Below are 26585 nucleotides of genomic sequence, written 5' to 3'. Positions count from 1 at the left end.
GCAAGCAGGTTGGCCCTATCAAAACATTGGGTGTACCACAAGAAATTATTTGATTATCTTCAATGAAAACTACTGGTTTCGAACAGAGTTTTCTCCATCCTGTTGCAGAATATCTTAACATGAATTTTTGTCCTGTTAGTGATTTTGAAAACAAAAACCATTTTCCCTCTGAACAATGACAAATTTGCATAAATTCAATTGTTCGAGTTCAAGATAGTATTTGAAAATATGTATCTTTAATATTCAGAACAGGAGTGTAATTTTCTATTAGAAAAAATAGTTGTATCCTTTTTTGTTCTTCCTCCTGTTGAGTCCATTATAAATTGATTGTCTGATTACATTGCGTATAAATAGCTAAAGCCACACACATTTGGTAAGTCAGCTATCAACTATGGCAAAACTTTTGCAACATGGTATGGTACAAGAAATCTTCCAAGAAAATAATATCAAACACATAATATCATAGTTATATCCTATATCAGATACATAAGGGCTGACATAACTGAGGAATGCAGAGGCAGTCAAAAAAAATACATAAACCTACTAGTGCTGTTGAGCAGCCCAAAAGTTTCAAAACATGTCCTCCAGATCTCCTTGAGGTTGTCTAAAATTTGGAGTTCAGGAACAATTTAATAATAATAATAAAAAATTCCATTCTGAAACTTTGGATAATCTTTTTTAGGTACTTTTCTTTTTATAGATGTTAAAGTGGCTAGACGTGTCTGGGACAATGTCAGTGGCAGGGTCAGAGCCCATGCATACAGGGGAATGAATAGGGATGGGAAAATGACTTTCAATTTTTAGAAACTGTTTTCCATGGCTATAAGGTATTTAGCTGAACTCTCTAACACTTACCTAGGAACTGATCCTGAACTATGCAATGAAATCTGACCATCACATCTCCAGATATGATCTGAGCAGCACAGTGCCCTTTTGTCATCATTTTGTATACAAGATGCTGTCACCTCCAGATATCTGAAACGTTCCCATTTAGAAAAACAGTCTTAAATTTTTTGACATGAATAACTTTCTCCATTCAGTGTTTTCTGTGTATTAGTTAGGTACTTATTCCCTCTACTTTGATACAGCTGTATTGTGGGGTAATTGCAAGAACTCTAAAGCTAATCTTCCAGATGTAATTATTTCATTGACAAAAAAATCACCTAATTTGATATGTTTATAAGTTAACTAAAAGGGCTCAGACAGGAATCTCTTTTCCAAATATATGTGACCTTGAAAACACAGCACATGTACAACAGAAAAACTTAAAATTATCTGTGCGGTCTAACCAGGAGTAGATCCTGCAGCTGTTTCTCTTTCTGCACTTTTATATCTCAGACTCATGAAGATCTGCCTGACTCCAAAATTTTCCCTATATTTTTCTATTGCCAGTGACAATAAACTGGCAGGAGCTGTTGATCCCATGAAGGCAGAGAGACCCTGAAGATCGACCTGGACCTATTAAAGAGCTGGGCAATCATCAGCTCTATGAAGTTTAACAAAAACAAGAACTGGATTCTGCACCTGGGACAGGGCCATGGAAAGGGACCCGGGGGTCCTGGTTGATGGCAAGGTGGACATGAGACAGAGATGCCCTGGCAGCCAAGAGAGCCAAGAGTGTCCTGGGGGGCATCAGGCACAGCATCAGCAGCTGGGCAAGGGAGGGGATTGTCCTGCTCTGCTCTGCACGGGGACAGCCTCACCTAAAATCCTGTGTGTGTTTTGGACACTGGAGATATTAAAAAGACATAGAGCTATAAGAAAATATTAAAAGGGAGGCTATGAAGATGGTGAAGGTCCCAAAGAGGAAGACATATAAGGAGTAGCTGAAGTTACTTGAGAAGATGGAGGGGAGATGTTACCACAGTCTGCAGTTTCCTCATGAGGGAAGTGGAGGGTCAGGCACTGATCTCATCAGTCTCTTGACCACTGACAGCACTTGAGGGAATAGCCTGAAGTTGTGTCAGGGAAGGGTTAGGATGGATATTCAGAAAAGTTTCTTCACACAGAGGGTGTTTGTGCCCTAGAACAGGCTCTCCAGAGAAATGGTCACAGCCTCAGGCCTGACAGAGCTCAATGACCATTTGGACCATGCTCTCCAGCACGTGGTGTGATTGTTGGAGTTGTCCTGTACAGGGCAAGGACCTGTGCTTCAAGGGTCCTTGAGGCTCCCTTCCAACTCAGGATATTCTGTGATTCTATGCAGAAGTTGTCCTCCCTTATAAGCTGCATATTTACTGTTCAAAACAAACATCAAAGTAATGTTCAAAAGGAGCTACATTCCATTTAAAGCTGCTTGAGAAATAAATTACTCCATCTAAAAGTAGCAACATCTAAACAAAGATTTACAAGAAAGTAATCTGAGCTGGGGAAGTACATCCATGGCTTTCTGGATATTCAGAATTAAAAATAAAGCCTGTGGGTTCTTTTGAAGCGACCCTTATAAAACATTAAATTTTCTCTTTGCATTACATGCATGGATATCTGAGTTGTAAATAACTGTCTCCCAGTTGAAATGCACCAGTAACTGAGGACCAAGCATTAAACATCATCTCACTGACAAAAAATTCCAGCTGACACCTCATTTGGAAAAGTCTGAGAGCATCACTGAGTTGAGGATGAGCCTAGAGAACCTAAAACTAGAATGCCTAAAGTGAAAGTCACTTTTGGAAATTTTCTTCAAATCATTACAATAATTTTACCTAAGTCAATGTCAGCCAAAGCAGGAGAAATCCTAGTAGATCTCTTAACAGATTATGCAACTGATTAGAGGTAATGGAAGTAAAAGTAAAAAAAACAAAAACAAAAAGCAACACATTATAGCTGTTTTACAGCATTGGAAAGAGTTTCACTACATTTTATGGAGAAGTGAATTAGGTGGTGTGGATTTATGCTAACTGTTTTTGGGGTGTTGTTCTGCACAGCTGTTTTTGCTCTGAACAATGGCTCTTATCCAAAGTAAGATGTCAAAACAGGTGACCAATAATTGTGTTAGTGGGGCTGACAGCTGTTCATCTTTTCTGGCATACTTCATTGCTCTCTTCATCTGATGAATTTTATCAATGTCCCAGAAATTACCTGCAGGACATACTCCATGTCTATTCCTATTGGAACTGGCAATTGTCATAATTTGTGTGCAGGTGACCCTGCTTTGATGCATTCTACAGAGCTGTAACAACAGACTGCACAAGAGAAGCTTTTCTTTATTCTTCCTAGTTATGTTAGGCCAGGTCACATGTATTTTCCTCTGAATTACCAAGCTGTGGCCATAGGACAAAGAAAGAAGCAAGATTCAAAATGCAAACCATTTCCCCCTTTTGGTATTCCAGTGGAAAATAAATAAAGTAATAGCAAAACGTAATGATCTTAAATTACTCTTGAACCCTTTATCAAGAAATAGACAACCTTATGAAATTCACTCTAGTCTGTGTCAGAGTGAGACTAATACCTATTAAAAAGTGAATTGATTTAAGTGAAATAATACTGAGAACACTGGTAATGAAAAACACATGAGGGATATCACAGTGTTGAGTGTCCTCTACCAAACAAGCCTTGTCCTTCAAAACCTGCTTGCATTCTGATGGGAAGCTCTACTAATTACCTCTGTGTGTTAATCAGTTATACCTGCTGGTAAACAAACCATCCCTCACAGCTGTTCTTTTTTTAAACTATTCAGCCAAAAAAAGAAAAAAAACAAATGTTCTTTTCACTTTATTATTAGCATTTTTTACAACAGACCAGTCTCAAGGCTACCTTTCACCACGGTTTCACCTGTAAGTGGCTGCATTTTGCATGGATGTCACTGGTGATAGAGTTTGCCCATTGAATTTACTCCTGGATTGATGTGTGAGACAACAAGAATCAACTTAGAGTTCTCAGATGAGGTTTTAACTTTGCTAGACCAGAAAAAACATGGAAAATACCTTCTCTCTCCAAATTTCCCATCATGACTACTCTGGTTTCATTTAAAATTATTTTTTGAAAAATAACCATAAAACTCCAATAAAAGCAATTGATATTCCTGTCTTTATTTTTTTTTCTTTTGATATCTCCTTTTGTTGCCAACTGTGATGATCCGAAAACCAGGAAAAGACAGAACTCAACAATTCCATTTTTAGTGTTCTTTCGTAGCAAAACCTTGACAAACCCTAAAACAATCAAAAAAAGCCCCAAACACCTATTTTCTTCTCTGTCCCTGTTGAGATGTAAACATGAGACCTACTCTTCAGAGAAATCTTGGAGATAATAAAAGAAGTAGTTGTAGTCTGACTTCAGTGTACACAGAATTTCAGGCATCCTTAACCACACTGAGAACCAGTGCTCAGACCCTGAGAGACTTCAGGAAATGGAGAGTCCATGAAGATATGGATGAACTTGCAAGGTTAACTTTGAGATGGCTGGGGATTTGTAATAGGGCCCAGGAGACTTTGTTCTCCAGGGCTGAACTGAACACATCTTAGGCATAGCAGAAGACTTGAGTCACTCAAGGTTAAACAGGAATTTTATTGATCTCTAATGTTGTTTGGTATTTTCTTTAAAGTCTGCTTTATCTCAAGTTTTTTAAACTATCATTTAGGGGATATCCTGGACAGAAAATGGGGAAAGGACATGGGAGCAAATGGAAATGTACCAGACAAAAAGCCATGAGAGGTTACAACATTCCAGACCAGCTGGATTAAAACTTTATCTCAGGGAGTTAGGCGAGGACAAACATTTTCCTTTGTGAAACCTGTGGGTGTTGTTCTGCTATTAGTCATGGTGAACGCTTCAGTGTGGTGAGCTAGAAGAAGTCAAACTGACATCAAAAGTACAGAGAGTGCTGTGGGAAAGAGTTGATTCAGTCCTTGGCTGACAGAATATACCAGAGACAAATAATAAAGGATTAGGCTTCTCCTGACACTTTGCTAGCAGAGGAGACATGTTGTGCAGGCTTCATTTTGCATTGACAGTGGTGTGATTTAGGACTAATTCCTTTGAAGGCAGTGACTTATTCTGGTTTAAAACAAGGATGGGATTAATATCAAACCCTGATATTTACCGTGAGCCAAATTTGCCTTGCCTGACAATACAAGCCATGCCTTTGTTTTCCCTGCTTGTATAAGCATGAGAAACAGAAACTGGACTGTTCATGGAATATTAAATAAATGACGCAAAGCAAAACCACTTTTGATGTTGAGTAATAAATCCTGCTGATACAAGGAATGCTGCTGGAGACTGTTAAATCTTGATGGACATAAGCTAACAAGAGAAGCCCCTCAGATGATTTACATCAGGATGGCTGTATACAGGGCTTGATACAATGCACAGCCATGAATAATGTGGACATTTTTGCAGTTTGATTTGTGTAAAGGCACCCAGTCAGGAGCAAGGTCAGTCTTTACCTGCTCACACAGAAGCTGATTGTCTTCAAAAGGAAATTTTGTTGGGCAAAGCAGCGTTTGGTCATAGTGAGTATTTAGCAGATTTAAGTCAATATTGCTGCAGTCAGGATACATAAATATTGAGCTCTTAGGAGCCCTCAGCAGACCAGTGCTTGAAAAGAAGCTAGGTACAGTTTTGGACATGCTGACATATGAATATCAAGGCTGATGATACTGTATTTTGTGTTACAAAAAACCATCCCATAATTTCAGCTAAGAATTAGCTGATAAAGTTGATTTCTTACTGGAATTTTAGGCAGGGAAGAGAACATTGCTTCTGAGCTTTAAAAGTAAAACCAAGGACAATCAGGTTTATAAACTGATCTTCCAGCTGCTTAGTATTTTTTGAAAGCCAGACAGTTCTAACAGTTAAATTACAAAAGGTTTGAAGAAGAAAGGGCACAGGCAATGGCAGGGTGAGACACTTCATTGAGTTTAATGTTTGATCCAGATCTCCATCTGTTTGATGGAGATGTTTATCCTGGCCCTGATGGGTTCTTAAGTGGTGTCTTCCAACAATCTTGATGTGTTAGATATCAGAACATGAGAGAAACAAAGCATTTCACATTTCCTTAGGATATACTAAGGAATTGCTTATGGCTCCTTCCTGATAACAATTTGAATACTTTGGTTTCCCTACAAGGATGAAATCAGTTCTTACTGCACAAGTTCTGCCACTCAGCCAATTAACATTGGTCAGGTTGTTTCAAACTGAAAAAAAAGAGATTTTCTGTTCTTAAAGTAAAATAAGGCCCCAGCCAAGCTCCATTGTTCAAGCTATTTTCTTCTTGTTTAGAAAATGTGGTGCTGAAAGCAATTAAAGCTTTCTGCCATGTCTGCAGACAGCATTATGAACTCACTAGTTGTTGATATAAAGCTGATATCTCAAGGCTGACACTGTACAGTAACTACATGTGTAACCTGTATTATATTCTAGGTAAAAACAAGAACAAGTTCAAATGACTTCTCCATGTTGTCATCCTCATGAATATTCACATCCATTTGTTAAAGTCAGCATGATTAATCATTATATGAGTACAAGCCTAACATATTTTTCCAATAAATACAGTGTAGTAGTAGTATCATAAATTATTTTTTCCAGGCATTTTGGTCTTACCTTCTGACATGTTCCTATATAGTATTTTACACAAGGAGTTTATAAAAAAAAAAAAGACAAAGACTCTAAATCATGCCAGTTATTATTTTTAAGGAGAAAAATATTAATTGTAAAAGTAGAGCACTGTGACTAAATACTTCACAAGATGATATTAAAAATACACATATTGGAGAACAATGTCTGGAGACAAGCAACACAAATATGGAGAACCAGAACAGTTTTATGAGGTGCTAAATTTTTTAAAGTGTGTGTTTCTATGTTAAAATTTTTAGTTCTTGGCAGAATTTGAAAAAAAACCCCAAACTTCACCCTCACATCTTTTATATTTCTCTAGTAAGTAGTAATGCATTGCAGCTGTTGCATTTCTGAAAAAAATCAGGCTTTTAGGTATGGAAATGCCTTTCTTAGGCTGATACATTTCTGGTGGCCCCCAGAAGGGAAAATGCAGCTACATAGAGATATTTAAGATTTAGACCACACCTGCAGCATGTGGAAAGCATGTGGCAGTCCTCAGCTTCCAGTTCAACTGGAAAACTGAAATGGAAGAATCATTTCCACTCAGAGCTCCAAACTCCCTCCTCTGGAAGGTGTCAGCTCCTGCTGACCTCAGTATTCAATAAAAACTCTTCGCTGGATGACAAGACACCACTGATCTGCAGGACTTGCAATTGTGAGGTGATAGCTCAGGAGCCAGTCCAGCCAGGAATAGAGCAATACCACTGCATTTGGATAAGATGATCCAGATATTTCTGGAAAAATGCATCTTAATCCATACATTGTCCATCTGCACATCTTCAAAATTATTATAATGATGAAAACCACAGGATGTCCTACCTTTACCAAGCACCTGACTTCTACTAAGAAGAACTAGAGTAACTGTATTTTGCCTGTGTGTTTAATACCATCCTCTACCTTGGGAAAAAAACAAAAAAAAAAAAACAAAAAACAAAAAAACAAAACAAAAAAACCCAGCATAATTTGAAAAGTATTCATTTTTCAAAGAGATCCCTGTGTCTGGCAGGAGTGGAAATGGTTGTCTGAAAATATTTCATTAAAGTTGTCTGTATAATTACCCTGAATGGCTGCTACTGATTTTGTAGTCTGTAAATGAAAGCATTTTGCTGAAAGACTGAATTGCCCTTCACAACACAAAAAACTTGATTATAATACCCTGCCAAGGTCAGAGTTTATTGCCCTTGAAGAGAGCATTAGCTACCAGGTTCCCTGAGATAAAATTGTCTGCTACTAAGGCCGTTCATCGTTATTGGAGAAGGAAGGAAATATTTTGTGTCTGTTCCAAGGTAAAAGCCAGATTCCCTGTTGGTGTCAGAGTGGGATGCTCAGCCCTGGGGAAGGAGCTCTGTTACTGCAGTGACAGAAAGTATCCTCTGGTCTAATGAACCTGTTGTGGGTGCCACACATGGAAAACTTGGCAAGAGACAAGATGTTCCATGAGCACTCCCAGAGTTTAGGATGGATTTAGATGCAAAGTTAGAGATGGAACTCTTCCACCTCTTAATTGTGCTCAAGTAACTCAGCAAGTGTTAATCAATCTCTATATTGACTTTTGTATTGTTTCCATTATTTTCATGTGCACCAGATATCTAGAACAGTCTTAAAGTCAGCTATAGTCCCAAAGATTTCTGAGACATATCTTTTAATGTACACAATTACTGAAATATTTGCTGAGAGCAGGAATAACCAGGAAAATTCTTATTCTTTGTAATTAAGTGGTATATGAACAATTACACAATTGTAAGACAGAATCTAAAATAACACTGCTCCTCTGAATATATTTATGTATACATGGAAATAAATAAATCAGACCAGGTTAATGACACAACATGAGGAAGATTAAAGGTGAAGTAAAATGAGCTCATGGTTACCTAAAAAATACTTTTCATTGGGTAAAAAATAGGCTCTATTCAGTCAACAGATTCACTCTTCTCTGGTTTTGTCTTCAACATGACTTTATCAGCAACACAGTCTCTCCACCAGTTGTCACTTTCTTGGAAAAGACAATCAGGTTCTGTAATTTTCTTGCACCATCAACAATATTATTGGCTAATGTTTGACCCAACATGTCTGCAGCAAACCACAAATATAAATACCTGAAGCTGCAGCATTTCAGGCTACATAAATGAAAATAATTCAGAGCAATCCATCAGCCTCAGGGCAGCAGTCGTTATATATATGAAATGGTTTACCTCTTTTGAAACTGGGGGTAAGAACACTTTGCATCATAGTCAAAATTTGGAGAAATTATCATTTAATTATAGAAAGCAGGGCACGAGAGGACCTTAATAAGTCACTTAACCCATGCTCCAGGGTCCTGGATATTACCTAAATCACTCCTAAAAATTGCCACTCTAAACTCTTTAATTATACCTCAAGGTGAAGCCTTCCAGGTAAAATGAGGTTATTTAAGATATTGTTATTAGGTTGTTCTTTCAAGGTTTCTCCTACTATTTAATGTAACGATTCCTTACCCATCATCTCATGATTGCTCATAAATGAAAAATAGAACAATTGATTTCTTCCTCTCTGTAGCAACCCCTTCCATATTTGAAGGTTGTCACAGCTGTCTCTTCATTTTCCTTTACTCTAGAGTAAATACTCTATCCTTCAGAAGTACTGAAAACAAGCAGGATCCACTGCAACTGAAAACAGTATGTTTAAAGATCATCAGTTCTTTCTTGGGAGAAAGTTAGTTTCTACTTTTATTTTTTTATAAGGATAGTATCTGTCGCTCAAAACACTGTTCTAACTTTGATAGACCGACTGCCTGAGAGTAAAACTGCCTCCAGCTTTCTTTGGCATTTAAGACTGCTAAGAAAGCCCCAGGGAGATCACAGTACACACACACACACACACACTTATGTCACATATCTCAACATTCACGTAGCAATCTGACCATGGGAAGCTGAACGGTTGGTACTGGTAGAGGAACATTTTTTCTCCTAGAAAGAAAGACAAATGTTACTAATACTGTTCAAACTCTTCCACCTGTAATATTGCACAGACCACAGAGATCTAGGAAATGGAGACAGAATTGTTCCCCAAAAGAAGTATGGAGTGAGCAAGTGCCTGATGTTTGCTGTAAGGTTGTGCTCTGGCAGTGCGTGATGTCCCTAGATGGGGATGGGGAAGACAAGGTTGCTGCTTTGAGCTTCGATCCATGTGATGGTGGTAAGCCCATAGAAAAATGTTCATGAAGAAATGAGAACTGATGACATGTGGTGGGCTCTGTAATTTTAGGTTTATGGTTAAACTTGATCCAAAATGCCTTTGTCAACCTAAATGATTGCATGATTCTATTTCCCATGACTTGAGGCTAGAATGGCCTGAAGTAGTGCAGAAGGCACAGCATGTAAACCAGGTCTCACCCTGTGATGATACATGTCTTGCTCATGACCATGTAACCTTGTTCAGTCTGGATTCCCATGCTAGTTCTGCCTTCCAGATCCTCAGTAGATCTTTGTTTCTGTATTTTTGAAACAGTATCTGTACTGCTATCACAGAATCCATGAGTTTGGAAAGGATTTCTGGAGATCATATTGTCAGATCTTCCTCAAAGCAGGATCACTTGCAAATTGCTTAGGGTCTCGTCCAGTCAGATTTTGAATAGTCCAAAGAATGAAGAGTTCACATCAACTCTAGGCAACATGTCAGTGCTCATTCATATTTAGAGTAAAATAAAACAAAAAAGGGGTTTTTTTATGTTTAAGTGGAATTTACTGCATTTAAGTTCATGCACATTGACTATCATCCCATCTCTGGGCACTGCTGAGAAAAGTTTGTCTCTGTCTCCTTACTTTAGAGTAATCTATTTATACATAATTATCAGATTACCATCCCCTCACACACCCCTGCTCCTTCTCATCCCCAGCCTGAACAGTTCCAGCTCTGCCAGCCTTTCCTCACTGGCAGCTCTTCCTGGCCCTTCTCTTGCCTAACTCCAGTATGTTCATGTGTCTGCTGTGCTGGGCAGTCCTGCACTGGGCCTGGCACTCAAGATGTGTTCCAGGAGGACCAAACAGAGGGGAAGACTGCTTTCCTCAGCCCAATGAGACCAAACAGAGGGGAAGACTGCTTTCCTCAGCCCAATGAGACCAAACAGAGGGGAAAGACTGCTTTCCTCAGCCCAATGAGAATGGTCTGCCTAAGGCAGCACAGGAGCCCATTGGCCTTCAGCCTCTTGGTTCATGGTCACTTTGATGTCCACCAGGTTCTCCAGCCTTCTCTGCAAGAGCTGCTTTCCAGCTGCTCAGTTGCCACACTTTTGTGGTGCATGGGGCTATTCCTTCCTAGCTGCAGAATGTTGCATTTCCCTTCTGCTGAATGAAGCTGGGGAAGAGGCTGCAGCACGAGTCTGATCAGGAGCTCTGGGGGCTCAGCCTGAAGGAAAGAAAGTTCATGGGGCACCTTATAGCTCTTTACAACTCCCTGACAGGAGGGTGTAAACCTCCTTGAGGGTCAGTCTCTTCTCTAGGTAGTAAGAGGCAGGACAACAGGAAATAGCCTCAAGTTATTCCAGAGGGATTTAGATTGGATATTAGTAAAAATTTTGTTACTGAAAGGGTGATCAGACATTGGAACAGGCTGCACCAGGAAGTGGTGGAGTCACCATCACTGGATCTGCTGAGAAGGCAAGTGGATGTGGCACCCTGGGTCATGGTTTAGTGGTGAAAATAGTGGTGCTGGATTAAGGTCTGGACTTAAGGATCTTAGAGATCTTCTCCAGCCTTAAGGATACTGTGATTCTGTGACTCCATGTGGTCCTGTCAGCCCATTTCTCCAGCCCACTGAGGTCCCTCTGAGTGGCAGCACAGTCATTTGGTGTATCAGTCAACCCTCCCAGTTTTGTCTTGTCTGCACATAACACTATCAAACTCTGTTGAGTCTGGTGGGAGTCAGTGAGTCCCACAGGACATTCCTAAAACTACTTAAGTGATTTAAAGAGATTGTGGAGTGTTGAAACTCTCCCTCACTACCTTGCTATATTTTCAAGTTCCTAGATCACTTAGTTTTATACAAAGTCTGTAAGAAGATATGGAGTTTTTCTGTGTATGTATTGGTTTATGATTTAGATTTCTAATTATTTCCTTATTTGTAGAATGCTCTAGCATTTTCTTTTTCCTTGTCTGAGATTCCTTGAATTGTCATTCTGTAGTAAAGGTCAATAAGCTTTGAATAAACACCTTTCAAGTTATCTTAAAATCTGCAGCTGCTAAATCCATATTGCTGTTAGCCAGAATATGACTGTTTGATTTTCAGATTATAGTTTAATTATAGTAATTAGAAAAAAAAAAAAACCTCTTAATCAACTATGCGCATATTTTTCATTTTTAAATTGCACCTATAAACCATCTTCAGATCAACACAAACTTTAGGGACATGTAAATATTATTTTGACTTGTAAATTTAATTATTGAGCCTGAAAGCACGTTACAAAAGAAGGAATGAAGAAAGAAAGAAGAAAGAAAGCAAGCATGAAATTTCACAGCATTGCTTTTGCTGAGTATTTGCATTATATAATAAAAATATATGTAAATCTATTAAGTGGTCTGAACCTTTAGAAATTTAAATATGAAATCTTACTAGATATATACATTGTTTTTAGATTAAAAAAAATCAACTTGGTCAAGTCGAATTACAGAAGTTTTGCATTGCAGAAAGAAACCAGAAATGCTTTCAACTCCTCTTCCTTCTTGTACGCTATCAGAAGTGTTCTTTAATAAATTCACTTGGATAGACCATTTGTAAACTCAATGTGGAAATTAGCATGTTCTGGTGTCAATGTGGCCAGCACAGTTCTGTTAACTGCTTTAAGAGGAAAGGACCAACTACCTTAACAATCTTTGTACAAAGTCTAAGGGACATTGAACAACTTAAACTTATACCAATCTTTATGTATGTGAGAGTTTTTCTTGAGTTTAAAATAACTGACATGTTAAGGTGTATTCTTTTATGCTCGTTCTCCAAAGTCACATTGCCTTGGAGAGTTCTGTACTTAAAGCTTTTACATTTTATTGTTTTGATTGTTGATGAGATTTGAAGTAACTGAATGCTTGTGTTAGATAATCTACCATGCAGTGCTAGCAAAGAAGAGTGGTTGTCATCAGAAAATGTACCTTAAGAACAACCAGACACAAGTACATTTTTACAGGGAAGAAAATAATAAGTCATTGAAAAAATAACTTCTAAGCATAAGAGCTATTGAGATTATAAGAAGATTAATGGGGGCCTACCATCCTGTACCACCACACAGAAAATGGAAACACTTCATGTGTGCTTCTGGCATTTCTTGCAGCCTCTCAGGGGACTAATGGAACACAGCAGACAAGCAATTCCATTCGCACAAATTAAATATGTGTAATAAATTCTTCTCTTCCCATTGTTGTCAGTAAACTACTATTACTCTCAGGCTTGCAGGGAACATGTAAATTATCCTAACATCAGTAAGAGTGGCATTTGGCTACATTGTGGAATGTCAAAAAAGTTTTACAGCAACTTGTAAAACTTGTACGCCCCTTAGGCAAGTTTCATATGGCTTCAGTTCTGTTTAAGTATCAAAAAAGAATTTTCACTGGCTTGTCTCAAGGACCTTCAGATCCTGGAGGAATCTACTGTAAATCTCTCTGACCATTTTGAGGTATACTACACCCTTAATGTTTCAAGAATAAGTTACTATAGAATCATAATAATCAGGCTGGACAAGAACTCTATGACCATCAAGTCCAACTGTTAACCCAGCACTGCTAAGTCCATCATTAAACCATGTCTCTAAGTGTCACATCTACATGACTTTTAAATCCCTCCAGGGATAGTGACACCACCACTCGTGTACACAGCCTGTTCCAGTGCTTGACAACGCTTTTGACGAAGAAATTTTTCCCATTATGTAACCTAAAATCTTCTAGGGAAATTTGAGGCCACATCCTCTCGTCCTGTCTCTTGTTACTTGGGAAAAGAGATCAATCCCCAGCTGGCTACAGTCTCCTTTCAGAGAGTTGTAGAGAGTGATAAGGTGTTCCCAGATCCTCTGCTCCAGGCTGAACAGCCCCAGCTCCCTCAGCTGCTCCTCACAGGTGCTCCAGCCCCTTTCCCAGCTCCATTGCCCTGCTCTGGACACACTCCAGCCCCTCAATGTCTTTCTTGCAGTGAGGAGCCTAAAACTGGACACAGGATTGGAGGTGTGGCCTTCCCAGAGCCCTGAACAGGGGGAGAGTCCGTGCCCTGGTCCTGCTGGCCACACTTGCTGGTACAGGTCAGGTGCCATTGACCTCCTTGGCCACCTGGGCACACACTGGCTCATGTTCAGGCAGCTGTTGACCAACACCCTCAGATCCTTTTCCACCTATATCACATCTACTTTTACATCTTCTCCGTACAGGTAGTTGTTAGAGTCACTGATGATCAGATTGAAGTAGAACAGAAATGAATATTTCAGTTTCATGGGACCTACAACAGCCAACTGCCTGAGCACTTCAGGGGCCATCAAAAGTTAAAGCACATTATTAAGGATATTCTTGAAATGTCTCAGATACTAGCAAACTTGGGGAATTGATCACCTCTCTAGGGAACCTGTTCCAATGTTTGAACACCCTCTGGGTAGAGAAATGCATCCTCATGTCTATTCTCCAAGTTCCCTGGTCCAGCTTTGAACCATTCCCACATGTCCTGTCAATGGATTCCAGGGAGAAGAGCTCAGCACCTCTCTCCCCTTCCCTTTCTCAGGAAGCTGTTAGAGAGAAACAAGTTTTGCCTCCTCTTCTCCAAACTGGATAAAATTAGAGTTCTTAACTTCTCCTTACAGGACATATCTTCTAACTCTGAAGAGAATGATGTGGAACCACGTGTTTCAAGAAAGGATAAAGTTAAATGAATGCATTCCCACTATATTCAATGGATTCATATTTCAACAAAAATGTGCACAGCTGAAAGAAACCAGTGCAGTTTCTCTTTTGATGCATCATAGAAGATGTTTGGATGTTTTACACAAAAATCTCAAAGCAATTGAACATATTAGACACTTATTGCAGCAGCTGAGGAAGGCAAAATTTGAAATCAAATGAAGCTCTGAAATGCATAAAGATGTGTGTGGGTCACCACAGACCAATGATTAATTTAGTGATGGAATGGGTATAATCCTCATTCCCAATCCCTAGCTGAAATCTGTGGTGAATATTACTCCTTCTGCTAAAAGAACATGCATATATGCACAGCAAATTATACTGAACACATGTGGGATGACTTCTATTTCAATTATAACCCTGTCTAGTATGCTTATGAACCTTATTAATATTAATAAACATTGAAGGTACTTTCCCATTTGACAAGAGGATCATAGGATAAAACTATGTATACATCTAGATTTTATGCCATTGTTTGAATAACTTCCTTGAGATCTAAATAATTTCTTTACCTAAAATCCTAGCTCCAGAATTATGTAACCTCTTCTACACCGTGTAATATAATTTACTTTTTCTGTGCTGATTCATTTTCCTGGTTTTTTTTATTATTTTTTCTTTTCACTGTAGTAATAGTTATGGATTTATGAATGAGCCTTTTATTGTGACAGACCTACTGCAAGGAACACAGAATAGATAGTTCCATCCCAGGCTAGTTCTAAGGTAAATGAAGCAGGAGAGTTTGAACAAAGGAGAAATAGTAAAGTGCCTGAAGACTGGATTCACCCAAAGACATAAACTGAATTTTAAAATTAAGATTCTGACCCTGTTGAATGCTCCCATTAATTTCATTAAAGGATTTCCGCATTTTATTTTAAAGGGGAAAATACAATTTCTAAAAAGGAAAGTAAAGATAGAGGAAAATACAAAACTGCATAGTGATGATTAAATCAAAATTGAAAAATAAAATTGAGGTAAAAATTAGATTATTGAACTCAGACTTTATTTCATTTATACTGGGGGCTACTGTTTTCTAGATTAAAATTAATGCACCATATAAAATTATAACACCAACATCAGACTATGTGAAAGGAGTATAATTATTTGTCATGATTGTGGAAAAAAATTGGCTTGTGTAAGTTCTGATTTTTTTTTTTAATACTGATATACTTCAGCTGCCTCTCAGACTGTAGCAATTGTTAATTAATGAACTCTGCAGACTTCCTCTCTCTAGGGCTAACCGCATGAAACCTTGCAGCAGCAGAAGCTGGCAAATGAAATAGCAGCACTTCTTAAAATAGTTGCTAATAAATACAACTCATATGACGAGAGATTCCTCTGACAGCCAATGGGTGCCTGTCTTTGCCCTTCATCCTGTGTGCAGCTCCTGATGCTTTTGTTCTAGGTTAAGCAGCACCACACTGGTATCTCTGTCAGCAGACCTGGCTGTTTGGAGAGATAAGCATGTCAGAGCTCATTCAGAGAGATTCCTGGAGGAGCTGGATGTCCACATTTTTGTTCTCTTTCCGAAGAACTGTGGATTCAGAGCAAAACTTTCCCTAAAGAGAGTCTTGAGAAGTCATCTTCACGGTTCACCTAAAAATCCTAATATGCGTGGGATTCTTCATATTACATTCTGTAGGCTTTAAATCAAGGATCTAAATGAAGCTGTTGGAAGCTTGTGAGTAAGTCAGGTCTTAATAATATCCCTTAGAAAAACCTTTCGTTTCAAGAAATGCCAGGTCCTCAGGAATTTTTGTGCTTGATCACTTTTGATGAGCCAAGTCTCTCCCATCCCTGGTTTGAATGACTGAGGCTGCTAACAAAATGTTCAAGATTCACTGCAGCACTAACCCAGTGATTTGCATTCATCTCCCTCCTTGGGTCAGACTGAAACTCGACAGTCCTTTCTGCACTCATGATAGGTACAACCTGCACTGCACCAAGAACAGAGCAAGTGGAAGAACTTGTCTTTGTAGGAAAGGCAAGATGAAGAAAAAATGGCTCATAAGCCACAAAGCAGGGTCCTTGAGCAAGTCACTTGCAGATACACAACTACAGTTTAATTCAGAAGCCTATGTTGCTTCTGAATGCCACCATACTCTTACAGATCTTTACACAGTATGCAAAAAGACTCTGGAACTATGAAAGGCAGGGAGTATGTCTAAAACCTCAGTTTCCCTAGGATTTAGAGAGCCCTATGTTTCCCCCTATATACTTGGGCTTTTCAGCACTCTGAAAAAGAGGTTCAAGATTCATCATGTCAGAGTGGAGTTTGTACAGTCTGCTGGCTGGGACCTGTGCTCGAGGGAATTATTTAACAATATTATATAAAACACTAAAATGTTGAGCAAAAACAGCACCAGTGATGAATTCCATAATCAGTTGGTTACAGAGCCAGGATTGCTATTTTTTTAAAATTTTTATTTTTTCATATTTAATCTTACACTTTTATTTTCACTGAAGAGCAGTTGCGGTACGAATGGGGGAAGGTTTGCTTTAAAAACTCTCTGGTGAGGTAAGAGAGACAGACTTCAGTCCCTTCTGGGGAAAAGGGGATTCAAACCTTGATCCACCACATCCCAGGAATATTTTCATTACCACAATTGTTACACAGAGGAAGAGCACAGTAACCTTCTCTACTGACTTTGACATTGGACAAAGTGCTGTGTGTGTAGTACAACTGCAAAATGTGTTCCAAGTAGAGCAGTGTTTGGATGTTGGTAGGGTAGGCTGCCTGGTAACTTAAACAGAGTTATTGAGGCACTTCATGAGATGCATGGAAACTGAAGCACAGTTAAGGGCAAGAAGGCTACACTTAGAGAAATGTGATCATATAATCACACATTGAATGCAAGGTTGGAAGGGACCTCCAGGATCATCTGGTCCAGCCTTTCTTGGCAAAAGCACAGTCTAGACACGATGGCCCAGCACTCTGTCCAGATGAATCCTAAAATTGTCCCATGTCAGTCCATCCACCACTTCCCTGGACAATATTTTCTCATTGCAATTATTTTTCATCTTGTGTCCAATCACAATCTCCCCAAGAGTTACTTTTACACATTATCATATTTTACACTTTTTCCATAAGACTCCTTGTAAAACAGGAGTCTGACCTTTGTTGTCATGCTTTAAATACTAAAGGGTGAAAATGTCTCCCCTAAGCCTCCTTTTCTCAAGGCTGAACACACCCAGCTCTCAGCTTTTCCCCACATGTCAGGCTTCCCCTTCTTTGCTCATCTTTCTGGCCTCTCTTTGGACTCTGTCCAGCCAGTCCACATCTTTTTTGTATAGCTGAAACCAAATGTGAACAATTTTCTAGGCCAGGCAAGTGCTGAATAAAGTGAGATAATGACCTCTTGATCTCTGCTGAGGATGTCCTTGTCACTGCAGCCCAGCCTCCTGCTGGCTTTCTCTGCCCCAGCTGTACACTGGTCACTCATTCTGAATTTGTTGTCCACCAGGACCTCCAGATCCCTTTCCATAATGCTGCTTCCCAGCCAGGCAGATTCCAGCCTGTGCTGCAAGCCTGGATTATGCTTTTTCAGATGCAACACCTTACATTTGTCCTTGTTGAGCTTCACAGGGTTCTTGCTAGCCCACTCTTCCAAGACAATCCAGGTCTTCCTGCAGGGTGGCTTCTCCTTTTCTTACTCAGTTTGGGACCGAGGACAAACTTTGTAAGGGTACACTTGATCTCATCTTCCAGATCAGTGATAAAGAGATTAAGCAGCGTTGAGCCCAATATCGACCCCTTGGGGACCCCACCTGTGACAGGCTGGCACTTTGACAAGGAGCCATTTGCCACCACCCAGTGGCTGCTGCCATTCCCCACCCACAGCCCTGACCACTGCCAGGACCATTATACCTTGTGTTAACACAATGTTGACAAAGTGCCTGCAGGAATGGAGTGCCAGGCAGGAGCTGTGCAAGGATTTTCAGGTTTGGAGTTTCCATCAACACAAGTGTTAATTTAAAAGCATAATTTCTTTTCTGTTTACTAAATTTCACCTTTTGTGTGAAACACTCTTGTTTATCTCATGCATAGCCAGATTTTCTGGAGATAAGGAAAAGGTAAGGAGAAGTTGTTTTACTCTCAATCTTCCCTTCCTTCTGGAAAAAAGACTAATCCCTTGAACAGTTCTAGTTTTGCCTTTTTCTCTTTCCTGTTCCCATGACATCACTGAACTGTTGAGAAGTGCCATAAGAAGCTGAACTGGAGATGTTTATCCCCTTCAGACTTCTGTACAGGCTAATAAGGATCATTCAAACATGATCTGCTGTTAACTGTGAGCTGTAAGTGCAGTGCTCTGGCATGTGATTATTTTGCATTAGATGTTGCTGCTTTGGAGCACATACCTCTTTCTAGGCCATGAAAAAAACAACAAACAAGCAATAAACAAATCCTTGAAAGCAACCCAGAAGTGTTCTGACAGCAGAAAAAAAAGTCACATCAATTCTAGCAAGGTAAGTTTTAGTAAGAAGAAGCACACTGACTGTTGTAAGCTAAAATTCACTGATGAATGCAGATTTCATTCATGGCTTTGCCTGAGTTCCTACATATTGGAGGCAATTAATCATCAAATTGTAAATATACTTAGTGCATTTGCCCTACTTAGCACAACAATGATGCAGCTGCTTCAAAGAAAAGTGTATCCAATGTTAATCTAATTAAGCTGTGACCCACTGATACTGGTCAGGTGATATTACAGGATATAAAAGGAAAGCAGTTGGTAATCCAGTCTAAAATCGCACACTCAGTTTACAAGTTGCCCACAAAAGGCTATGGCAGTAAAACCCATAGCAAAATAATACTATAAAAGCAAACATGAGGAGAAAGGTTGAGGGCTTTGATTCTGCTTCTCAAATGGTAGCTAACTTTGAAATGTCCTTATATTTTACAGATTGAATAGATTTTCTGCAAGCATTTAGCAGAAATTTTGGAGATGAGTGTTTTGCATATACTCATATACTGATATCTATGATCAGATTTTGGAAAACCTGAAATAACTGAAATATGTGTGCAAAATCTGTCAGTTTCCATTGTACAATTACACAGATTTATTTCTGTAGGGCTCCTTGTGACTTCATAAATTCTGCCTTTCCCTCTATTAATAACCCTGAGAGAGGATCTGGGGAAAAAAATAAGCAGGGAAAAAAAATAATTCACAGAACTGCCTAGGCTTGGAAAGATAGAGGGAAAAGAATGAGCTTACCCAGTCTTAGTATTACCTACTTCAATGTTATTTCGAAATGTATTTTTAAAGTTTTATTTAATATGCATAATTTAAGACTTGGATTTTCAAGGTATCCCTTATATATGTGATTTAATAATGAGAGTAGTCTTACTGACTTTGGTGGAATTTTCTCATGTGAATGAAGAATGCAAAGGCAGAGGATTAAAATCCAGAGTATGTGTGTAGCTTACATAATTTCAAGCCTGTCAAAATTCATGTCTATTTTATCATCTGCCTATGTTACATAACACAAAGGAGCTCTGAGTTGTTTGTTCTTCCCCATATGCTGGAAACACATATGTGGTCTTTGAAATTTTGGATTGCATACATTGTTATCCAGGAAAAGTTTAAAAAAAAAAATGAATGCAATACAAATAAAACTTTCATTTTGGGGAATGTAAGAGACAAACACTACCCCCATCATGGTATCTGGCCAGGCCCACAAATCCATGCACTGCACTTGTTTACCAGTAAGACCTTTAATTTCTCATTTGCTTCCTGACCCAATCTTTAATCAGTATCAGTGCAGTCTTTACCTAAATCATAGTATCAGTCCCTTTTTCACGGCTCCCCTGATGCTGAGCAGCAGCACATTCCTCAGCATTTCAGGCTGGACTCAGCTGGGTTTAAGAGCGATCTTATGCCCCCAGAAACACTCAGCACTTAGAGGGATTGAAAATAGTGAGTCTATGTTTGGGTTTTTGTTCTTACTACTTTAAGAAAATCTAGTTTCAAGCCTTTCTCCTTCACCTTTTTCTAGGATGCTAGGGAAGAAAACTTAGGTGACATCTTAAGTGTAACTGAAAAAAAAAAAAAGGTAAAGAGAAAATTATTTATAATTATGATAATGCATGTAATTCATGAAAACTACAGCAAATAGTGAAGCAGGCAGCAGTACTGCATGCTTGTATGCAGAATTACTAATGGTTTGACCTGCTTGTGAACAAATTTATCTGTGAAAACTAAATAAGGAGATCAGGAGAAAACACATCAAAGCACTTGATTTTCCTTTTGTGTAAACTGTTGCAACTTTATGAGTTTAGACAGATGTATGGCTGACTTACACCCGTGTGAATGAGAAGAGGGTCACAACCATTTTTCCCATGGATGATACTGGGTACAGAATTAAATTGACTCCAGACACTTTTTTTCTGTTCAGAACTGAATTCAGTATTTTCCCTGTATGAAGTCCAGATTTAAAAAAAAAAAATCAGTAGAAACCCCAGTATTTGTACCATGATAAGAGTTTTGCCATCTGCTTTTTCTTTCATTGCATACTTTAATTCCTGATTTTTTGTTCAGTGTAAGGAACTGCCTGCATCCTAAGGCAGAGTAAGATGCTCACAGATATTGGCACATAATTAAATAGTTAATTTAGTCTCGTAAGGCTTCTTTGAAGGGAAGATGCTGTATTTTACCTGAGAAAATAAGCCTTGTGATAAAATAGAATGTTTTGCCTGCTGGACTGAGAAATCTTTGTTAGCCCAAAGATTTCTCACATAACCTTGATGTCACAGTCATTTAAATTCTCTGTCTTCACCTGCAAAGCAATTGTTCTGTATCCTTCATCAGCTGCAATAGCCCCTATCCACTAACGCTCGAGAGGGCTCAGCCACCCTCTGCCAAAAGTAAGAAAATGGTGCAACACCAGAAAGTGACGAAGGAGGACTGTGCCTCAGCCTCTCCGGGGCCCTAGCCCGCCCTGCGCAGGGTGTCCCGGGAGGATGGGGGCCGTGGGGAGGAGACCGCGGGGTCTCGGGCGGGCTCGGTGCGTGCGGGGCCGCTGGAGGGAGCCCCCGGGCCGCGCCGCCTTCAGCACCGCGCGGGCGGACAGCGCTCGGCGCCGCGCTCCGCGCCAGCGCAGCCCCGCGCAGCCCCGCGGAGCCCAGAGCATCCCCGCGCATCCCAGAGCATCCCCGCGGAGCCCAGAGCATCCCCGCGGAGCCCAGAGCATCCCCGCGGAGCCCCGCGCAGCCGCCGAGCATCCCCGCTCAGCCCAGAGCATCCCAGCGCATCCCCGCGCATCCCCGCTCATCCCCGCGCAGCCCCGGCGTATCCCTGAGCATCCCCCGAGCATCCCCGCGCTGCCCTCCTCTCCCGAATCGGCGGTTCCCCGACCCCCCCGAGCTCCTCCGGCCTCGGGCCGGGAGCCGGCTCCGGGCGGGGAAGAGTCCGGCCTCTCCCGCAGCGGCGGGAAGCAAAGGGCCGAAGCGGAGGGCTGTGTTGAGTGGTCCTTGGGGAGGCGGGAGCCGGTGTAAATCAACACCGACGTGTGACAAGCTGCGCGGATCCTGTTAAGGAGATTTATATATGTAGTTCATGGAGACAATAGTCTGGCTGGTAATCTCTCATTGTGCACCGCTCCGAGGCAGTTCATTCACACAACTGGCTGCAAAATGAAGATATTAGTATCTCTCCTGGGAAATGTCTGTGGGAAATGTGTGCGTTGTGTGTGTGTAGCAGTTAAACAGCTGTGATACTGGTGTGTAATGAGATAGCAGCACATTACTCATAGCTCCAGGAGAGGACATGGAAGTAAATTAAGAAATCAGCATAACTCACACAGCTTTTGACCCATCACTAACTGCACCAGCAGTGCATGGGAGTAGGACATGGTGCACGGCTGCAATTCATTCATCAGCGCATCACCAAGGGCTGGGCAACAGCGCTGCCACAGCCTAATTGTCTCACGTCCACAGGGCTCAGCCAGGCACAACACATCAGGGTAGCTTTTCCCAAGACAAGGTGAGCCCAGTCACTGGAACATGAGGTCAGGCAGCCCACAGCTGACAAGTGCATGTAGTAAGGGGGTGGGCAGGTGTGGACAGGGGTTTCAGGAGGACCAGGGTCTAAGGAAGGGAGACGTGTCCCAGGAATCATGGATATCAAACTTCCAGGCACAAGATCGGTCACTTCCCAGGTGCACATCCCGACACTCATGTAGATAACATGCCACCAGCAACAAATTCCTCTGTACCCTCCCTCTCTTCGGCATTATCTGACAGTATCTCCACCCTTTTCTACCCGATTCCACGAAGCAAGCCAAATAGAGATGATAATCTCTAGCACTGATAGCACTGAGCTGTGACAGTCTGGAAAGGGAGGGAAAAGGGAGCAGCAAGAATCTCCGGGATTAAGTTGTCCTAGTACCCACTGTTTTCCTGCCTTGCAGGGATATGGGGAGTTTGGTGCATTCTCACTTTTCTGTGGAAGAAGTCATCCGAGTGTGAAATCAGGTGAGACCTGGTTTTAACCCCTCAGACCCATCCTGACCAGTGCCTCTCAGCAGTCTGCAGCACACAACACTCCACTATGTAACCAGCACTCTGTCCTAGACATCACTTGTAAGGATTCAGCACAAAAGTGCTTTGCCCTTTGGCCAGCAGCAGAAGAGGCTTCTTAGTATCCTCTAAGACAGCCTAGGATCTCACACCAAATCTCCTGAGAGAGCTTTGCTCTGGCTTCACTGAGGTTTCACGGATTTCTCCTTGCAAAAGAGCAGCATGCTTTGCTTCTGTTTTTCTCATAGCCCAACTCAAGCTGCCATATAAAAGTACCAATTACCTCAGCAGATTCAAAGTTAAAAGGCAGGAGCAGTAAAATTGGAGCACTTGGGAGAGTTTTGCCAAGACAGAATCATCTCAGACCCCAAACCACTGCTGGAAGTCAGGGAGGGAAATAATAAATGACCCATCCTCCCCACTTTCCCCAGGAGCTTCTCTCCCAAATGCTATTTCAAGGGACAGCAATGTAGTGAATATACAAGCAGAGGGGACAGGGTGGTTAGAAAGTGTCCCAAGTCCCAGCTTGAGGTGGAACACTGGGATGGGCACTGGGAGACTGAAGAAGAGGAGACAAGAAGGTTGATTTTTGTCTATGATCTCCCCTCCAGGTAATGAACTTCTGAGCACTTGATTAAAAGGGAAAGGATCTTTTGGGACATCCCCCCACACCTCCTCTCATTCAGGGTGATGGAGAAAGAGGACTGTTCCCACCCTCTCTTCACCACGGTACCTGGTTGAGGGAAGTCATGGCAAACCTTGGGATGACCAGCTGCATGACGAGCTGCAGGACAGAGGTGACCAGTCCAGCCAGGATGGCCCAGGTGAGTGGCAGCGGGAGCATGCTGTAGGTCGCAAAAAGCGTGAAAAGCACATAGCCAATGCCGTCCCCAAGGAGGCCACAGCCCAGTCCTGCCGCCAGAATTTGTGTGGCCATGGCCACCCAAGTGACAACACCGCTGTACTGCAGGTAGGTGTATGAGGTCGTGTCCTTCCTGACCACCACTAAGGCACAGATCACCACCTCAATACCAGTGAAGAAGCCCAAGAGGATGCCCTTAATAGGGTCCATGGGAGCAGAGGCCAGGGTCAAGTGGAGGAACAGGAGGGTCAGCTTGGTCAGCACGTCCAGGATGTTCATGACCACCTCAGATTTGCGCCGTTGGCCCAAGAAGTAGCGCTGGTAAAGGCGCTCTAAGTCCCGAGACTTAAAGGAGTTGCGGAGCGTGGGGAAGATCACCCCGCGATACGTATAGCCCCAGTTGAGGAAGAAGTCGGAGTTGCTGGGGGCACAGTCCAGGGGCAGAAAGCCCAAGTCTCCGCTGCCGCTTGTGCCCTCTGGGAAGACTTTGGTGCCTCCGTTGTTGTGGCGCTCGCTGCCCAAACCCCGTCCGGCCGACTGCCGCCGGAGGTGGTGGTGGTGCGGCGGGTGCGGGTGGTGGTTGGGGCAGCAGGTCTCGTCGGAGCTGAAGCCCTTGCCCCCGCCGCTGCTGCTGCCGCCGCTGCTGCTGCTGTGCTCCTGGATGAAGCGCTGCTCGGTGATGTGGCGCACGGCCGTCTGCCACAGCAGGCGCTGGGGTCTGCCGCTGCCGGGGGGAGTCCTGTTGATGGTGTAAAGTTCATCGCTGTCGCTCAGGCACCGCACCTCCGAGAGCTCCATGGCGGTGACTGGCGGGGGGCAGAGCACCGGTGCGCGGGGGGGGCACGGCGGCGGGGGGGCACACACCGTCTTTGGGGAGGGGAGCAAGGGGAGGGATGGAACCGCGGGAGAGGAGGGAGGGGATGTCGAAGGGCGGGTGGCGGCGGCGGGGTGGCGGTGCGGGGTTCACATTTATAGGCAGGTCCCCGGGTCTGGCGGTGCGGCTGGCGGCGGGGCTGGTTGGCCGCCGGGGTCCGGGGGGTGGCTCAGCGCAGGCGGCCCGAGCCCCGTGCCCGCTGCCGCGGCGCCCCGCGGAGCCGCATCCCGCGGAACCCGGCTGCGGCGCGGCCCCGGCGCCCCGGCGGGCTCGGTGCGCGCCCTCCTCGGGGCGGTGCGCGGCGGGGAAACCGAGCCGCGGCTCCGGAGAGGAGGTGGAGGGAGGAGCGGAGCATCTACGGGCGCAGCCCCGCTGCCCAGTGGGCGATCCTCGGCCCCATCCGGAGGCCGGAGGCACGGAGGGGTGGGGGCAGCCGCCTTGCAGAGCCGGTCACAGCGGGCAGCTCCTCCCTCCGGGTATCCCGGGGCTCCGCTCCGAGGTCTGGTGCCCGGGAGTTGCTGTAATTCCCGCGGCTGCGATCAGCGGCAGCGCTGCGAGCTCGGGCAGGAGGGGAGAGGCGGCCAGGTCTCGGGCGTCCTCGGTCACGGCTCCAGAGCCGCCGGCCGGGGGCTGCCCGCCCGCTTTCCCCCGGCGGCGGGGCATGCCCCTGGCTCACGGGGCACCTCTGCCCGGAGGGGACTCGGGGCTCCCATCCATCGCAGACACTCGGCTTGCTTGGCAACACGAAAAAAAAAAAAAAAGAAAGAAAGAAAGAAAAAAAAAAAAAAGAGGGAAAAAAAAAAAAGGAAGAAAGGAGGAGACAAAAAAAAAATCACATCAAAACCCAAATCTAAAAAAATCGAAGGAGCGGGGAATGAAAATCCCGCCCTGAACTCAGAGCTCTGGGAAGCCAGATGGGAGTATCCCAACTTCTCCGCCGGCCGGGGCAGGGAGTGCTCCGGCTCAGGGGCTTCCCCGGCGGCAGGGAGGAGGAGGAGGAGGAGTAGGAAGGGACAAGGGCAAAGCGGAGGGAGCGCGGTGCCTGCGGGGCCGCGGGGAGCCGGCGGCGGATCTGTCCCGGGAGCCGCGGGACGAGCACGGCGGAGCCGCCGCCGCCGGAGTGGAGCTGCGGGCGGGCGGCCCGGAGGAGGCAGAGCCCGGCGCGGTCAGCTGATGCCCGCCACGTCGGCGGGGCTGCCAGCACCCCCCCGGCCCGGTTAAAGCAGCCGCAGCCGCCGCTCTGGGAGGGGGACAGCGGGCGGGGGTTGCCGCAGAGCAGATCCTCTGCTACCCCGAGGATCCTTCAAGCTTCGCATAGGTTTCTCTGAGCTGCTCTTCTCTAGGTGCCCCAGACTGTCCCGCCCTGCCTGACAGGTGCATCCCTCCGCAGAACTCAGTGAGAGCTGGTGCTGCAGCCGGGCATCCCTCTGCCCCGCTGCAAGGAAGATCCTCCGGCTTTGCTTGGAGAGAACACACTTGCCCAGGGCGGAGAAACCCTACGAGCCCCTCCATCTCTGCCTGAGGTTCAGACCCTCTCAGCAAGGTGATTTCACTGCCAGGACTGTGGCTCTGACCACCCTGTGTTAAAAGAGTGTTTGATGATGCTGTCCTGACAGCACTTACATCAAAGATGCTGAAGACATAACAGAAACTGTCCCATGTACAGAGCCTGGATGTAAAGCCAGTCCTCACTCTCCATGCTGGCAGATGAAATTGTTCCTGCTCCTCTGCCTGTGGAATCGCTCTATGTCAGCAAACCTGGAAGCGCTGTGCATGGTGGCACAGCCTGGAGAGGAAGAGCTATCTATCTTTATCTCTCCCATTCTTCCTCTGCCCAAAGTAAACCTTGTTAAAGTGTCTGAACCTTCTCCTGGGGGAAAG

The 26585-nt window shown here is 43.2% G+C and overlaps 1 protein-coding gene across 2 annotated transcripts in view; it reads right to left on the bottom strand.

Annotated features, from left to right (window-relative positions):
• The window catches only part of ADCY8 (adenylate cyclase 8), a 118958-nt gene extending 94299 nt beyond the window's left edge, over positions 1-24659 (bottom strand). For both annotated transcript variants that reach the window (XM_063410880.1, XM_063410952.1), the window contains exon 1: positions 23702-24659. In XM_063410880.1, coding sequence (XP_063266950.1) covers positions 23702-24628 — 927 coding nt within the window. In that variant the 5' untranslated portion in view covers positions 24629-24659. The remainder of the gene's footprint in view (positions 1-23701) is intronic.
• Between the last annotated feature and the right edge of the window lie 1926 nt (positions 24660-26585).

Source organism: Prinia subflava, chromosome 1 (genome assembly GCF_021018805.1).
Source record: "Prinia subflava isolate CZ2003 ecotype Zambia chromosome 1, Cam_Psub_1.2, whole genome shotgun sequence".
Classification (NCBI taxonomy): Eukaryota; Metazoa; Chordata; class Aves; order Passeriformes; family Cisticolidae; genus Prinia; species Prinia subflava.
Note: the sequence above shows the minus strand (reverse complement) of the source record. Positions and strands in the feature narration are given on the sequence as shown.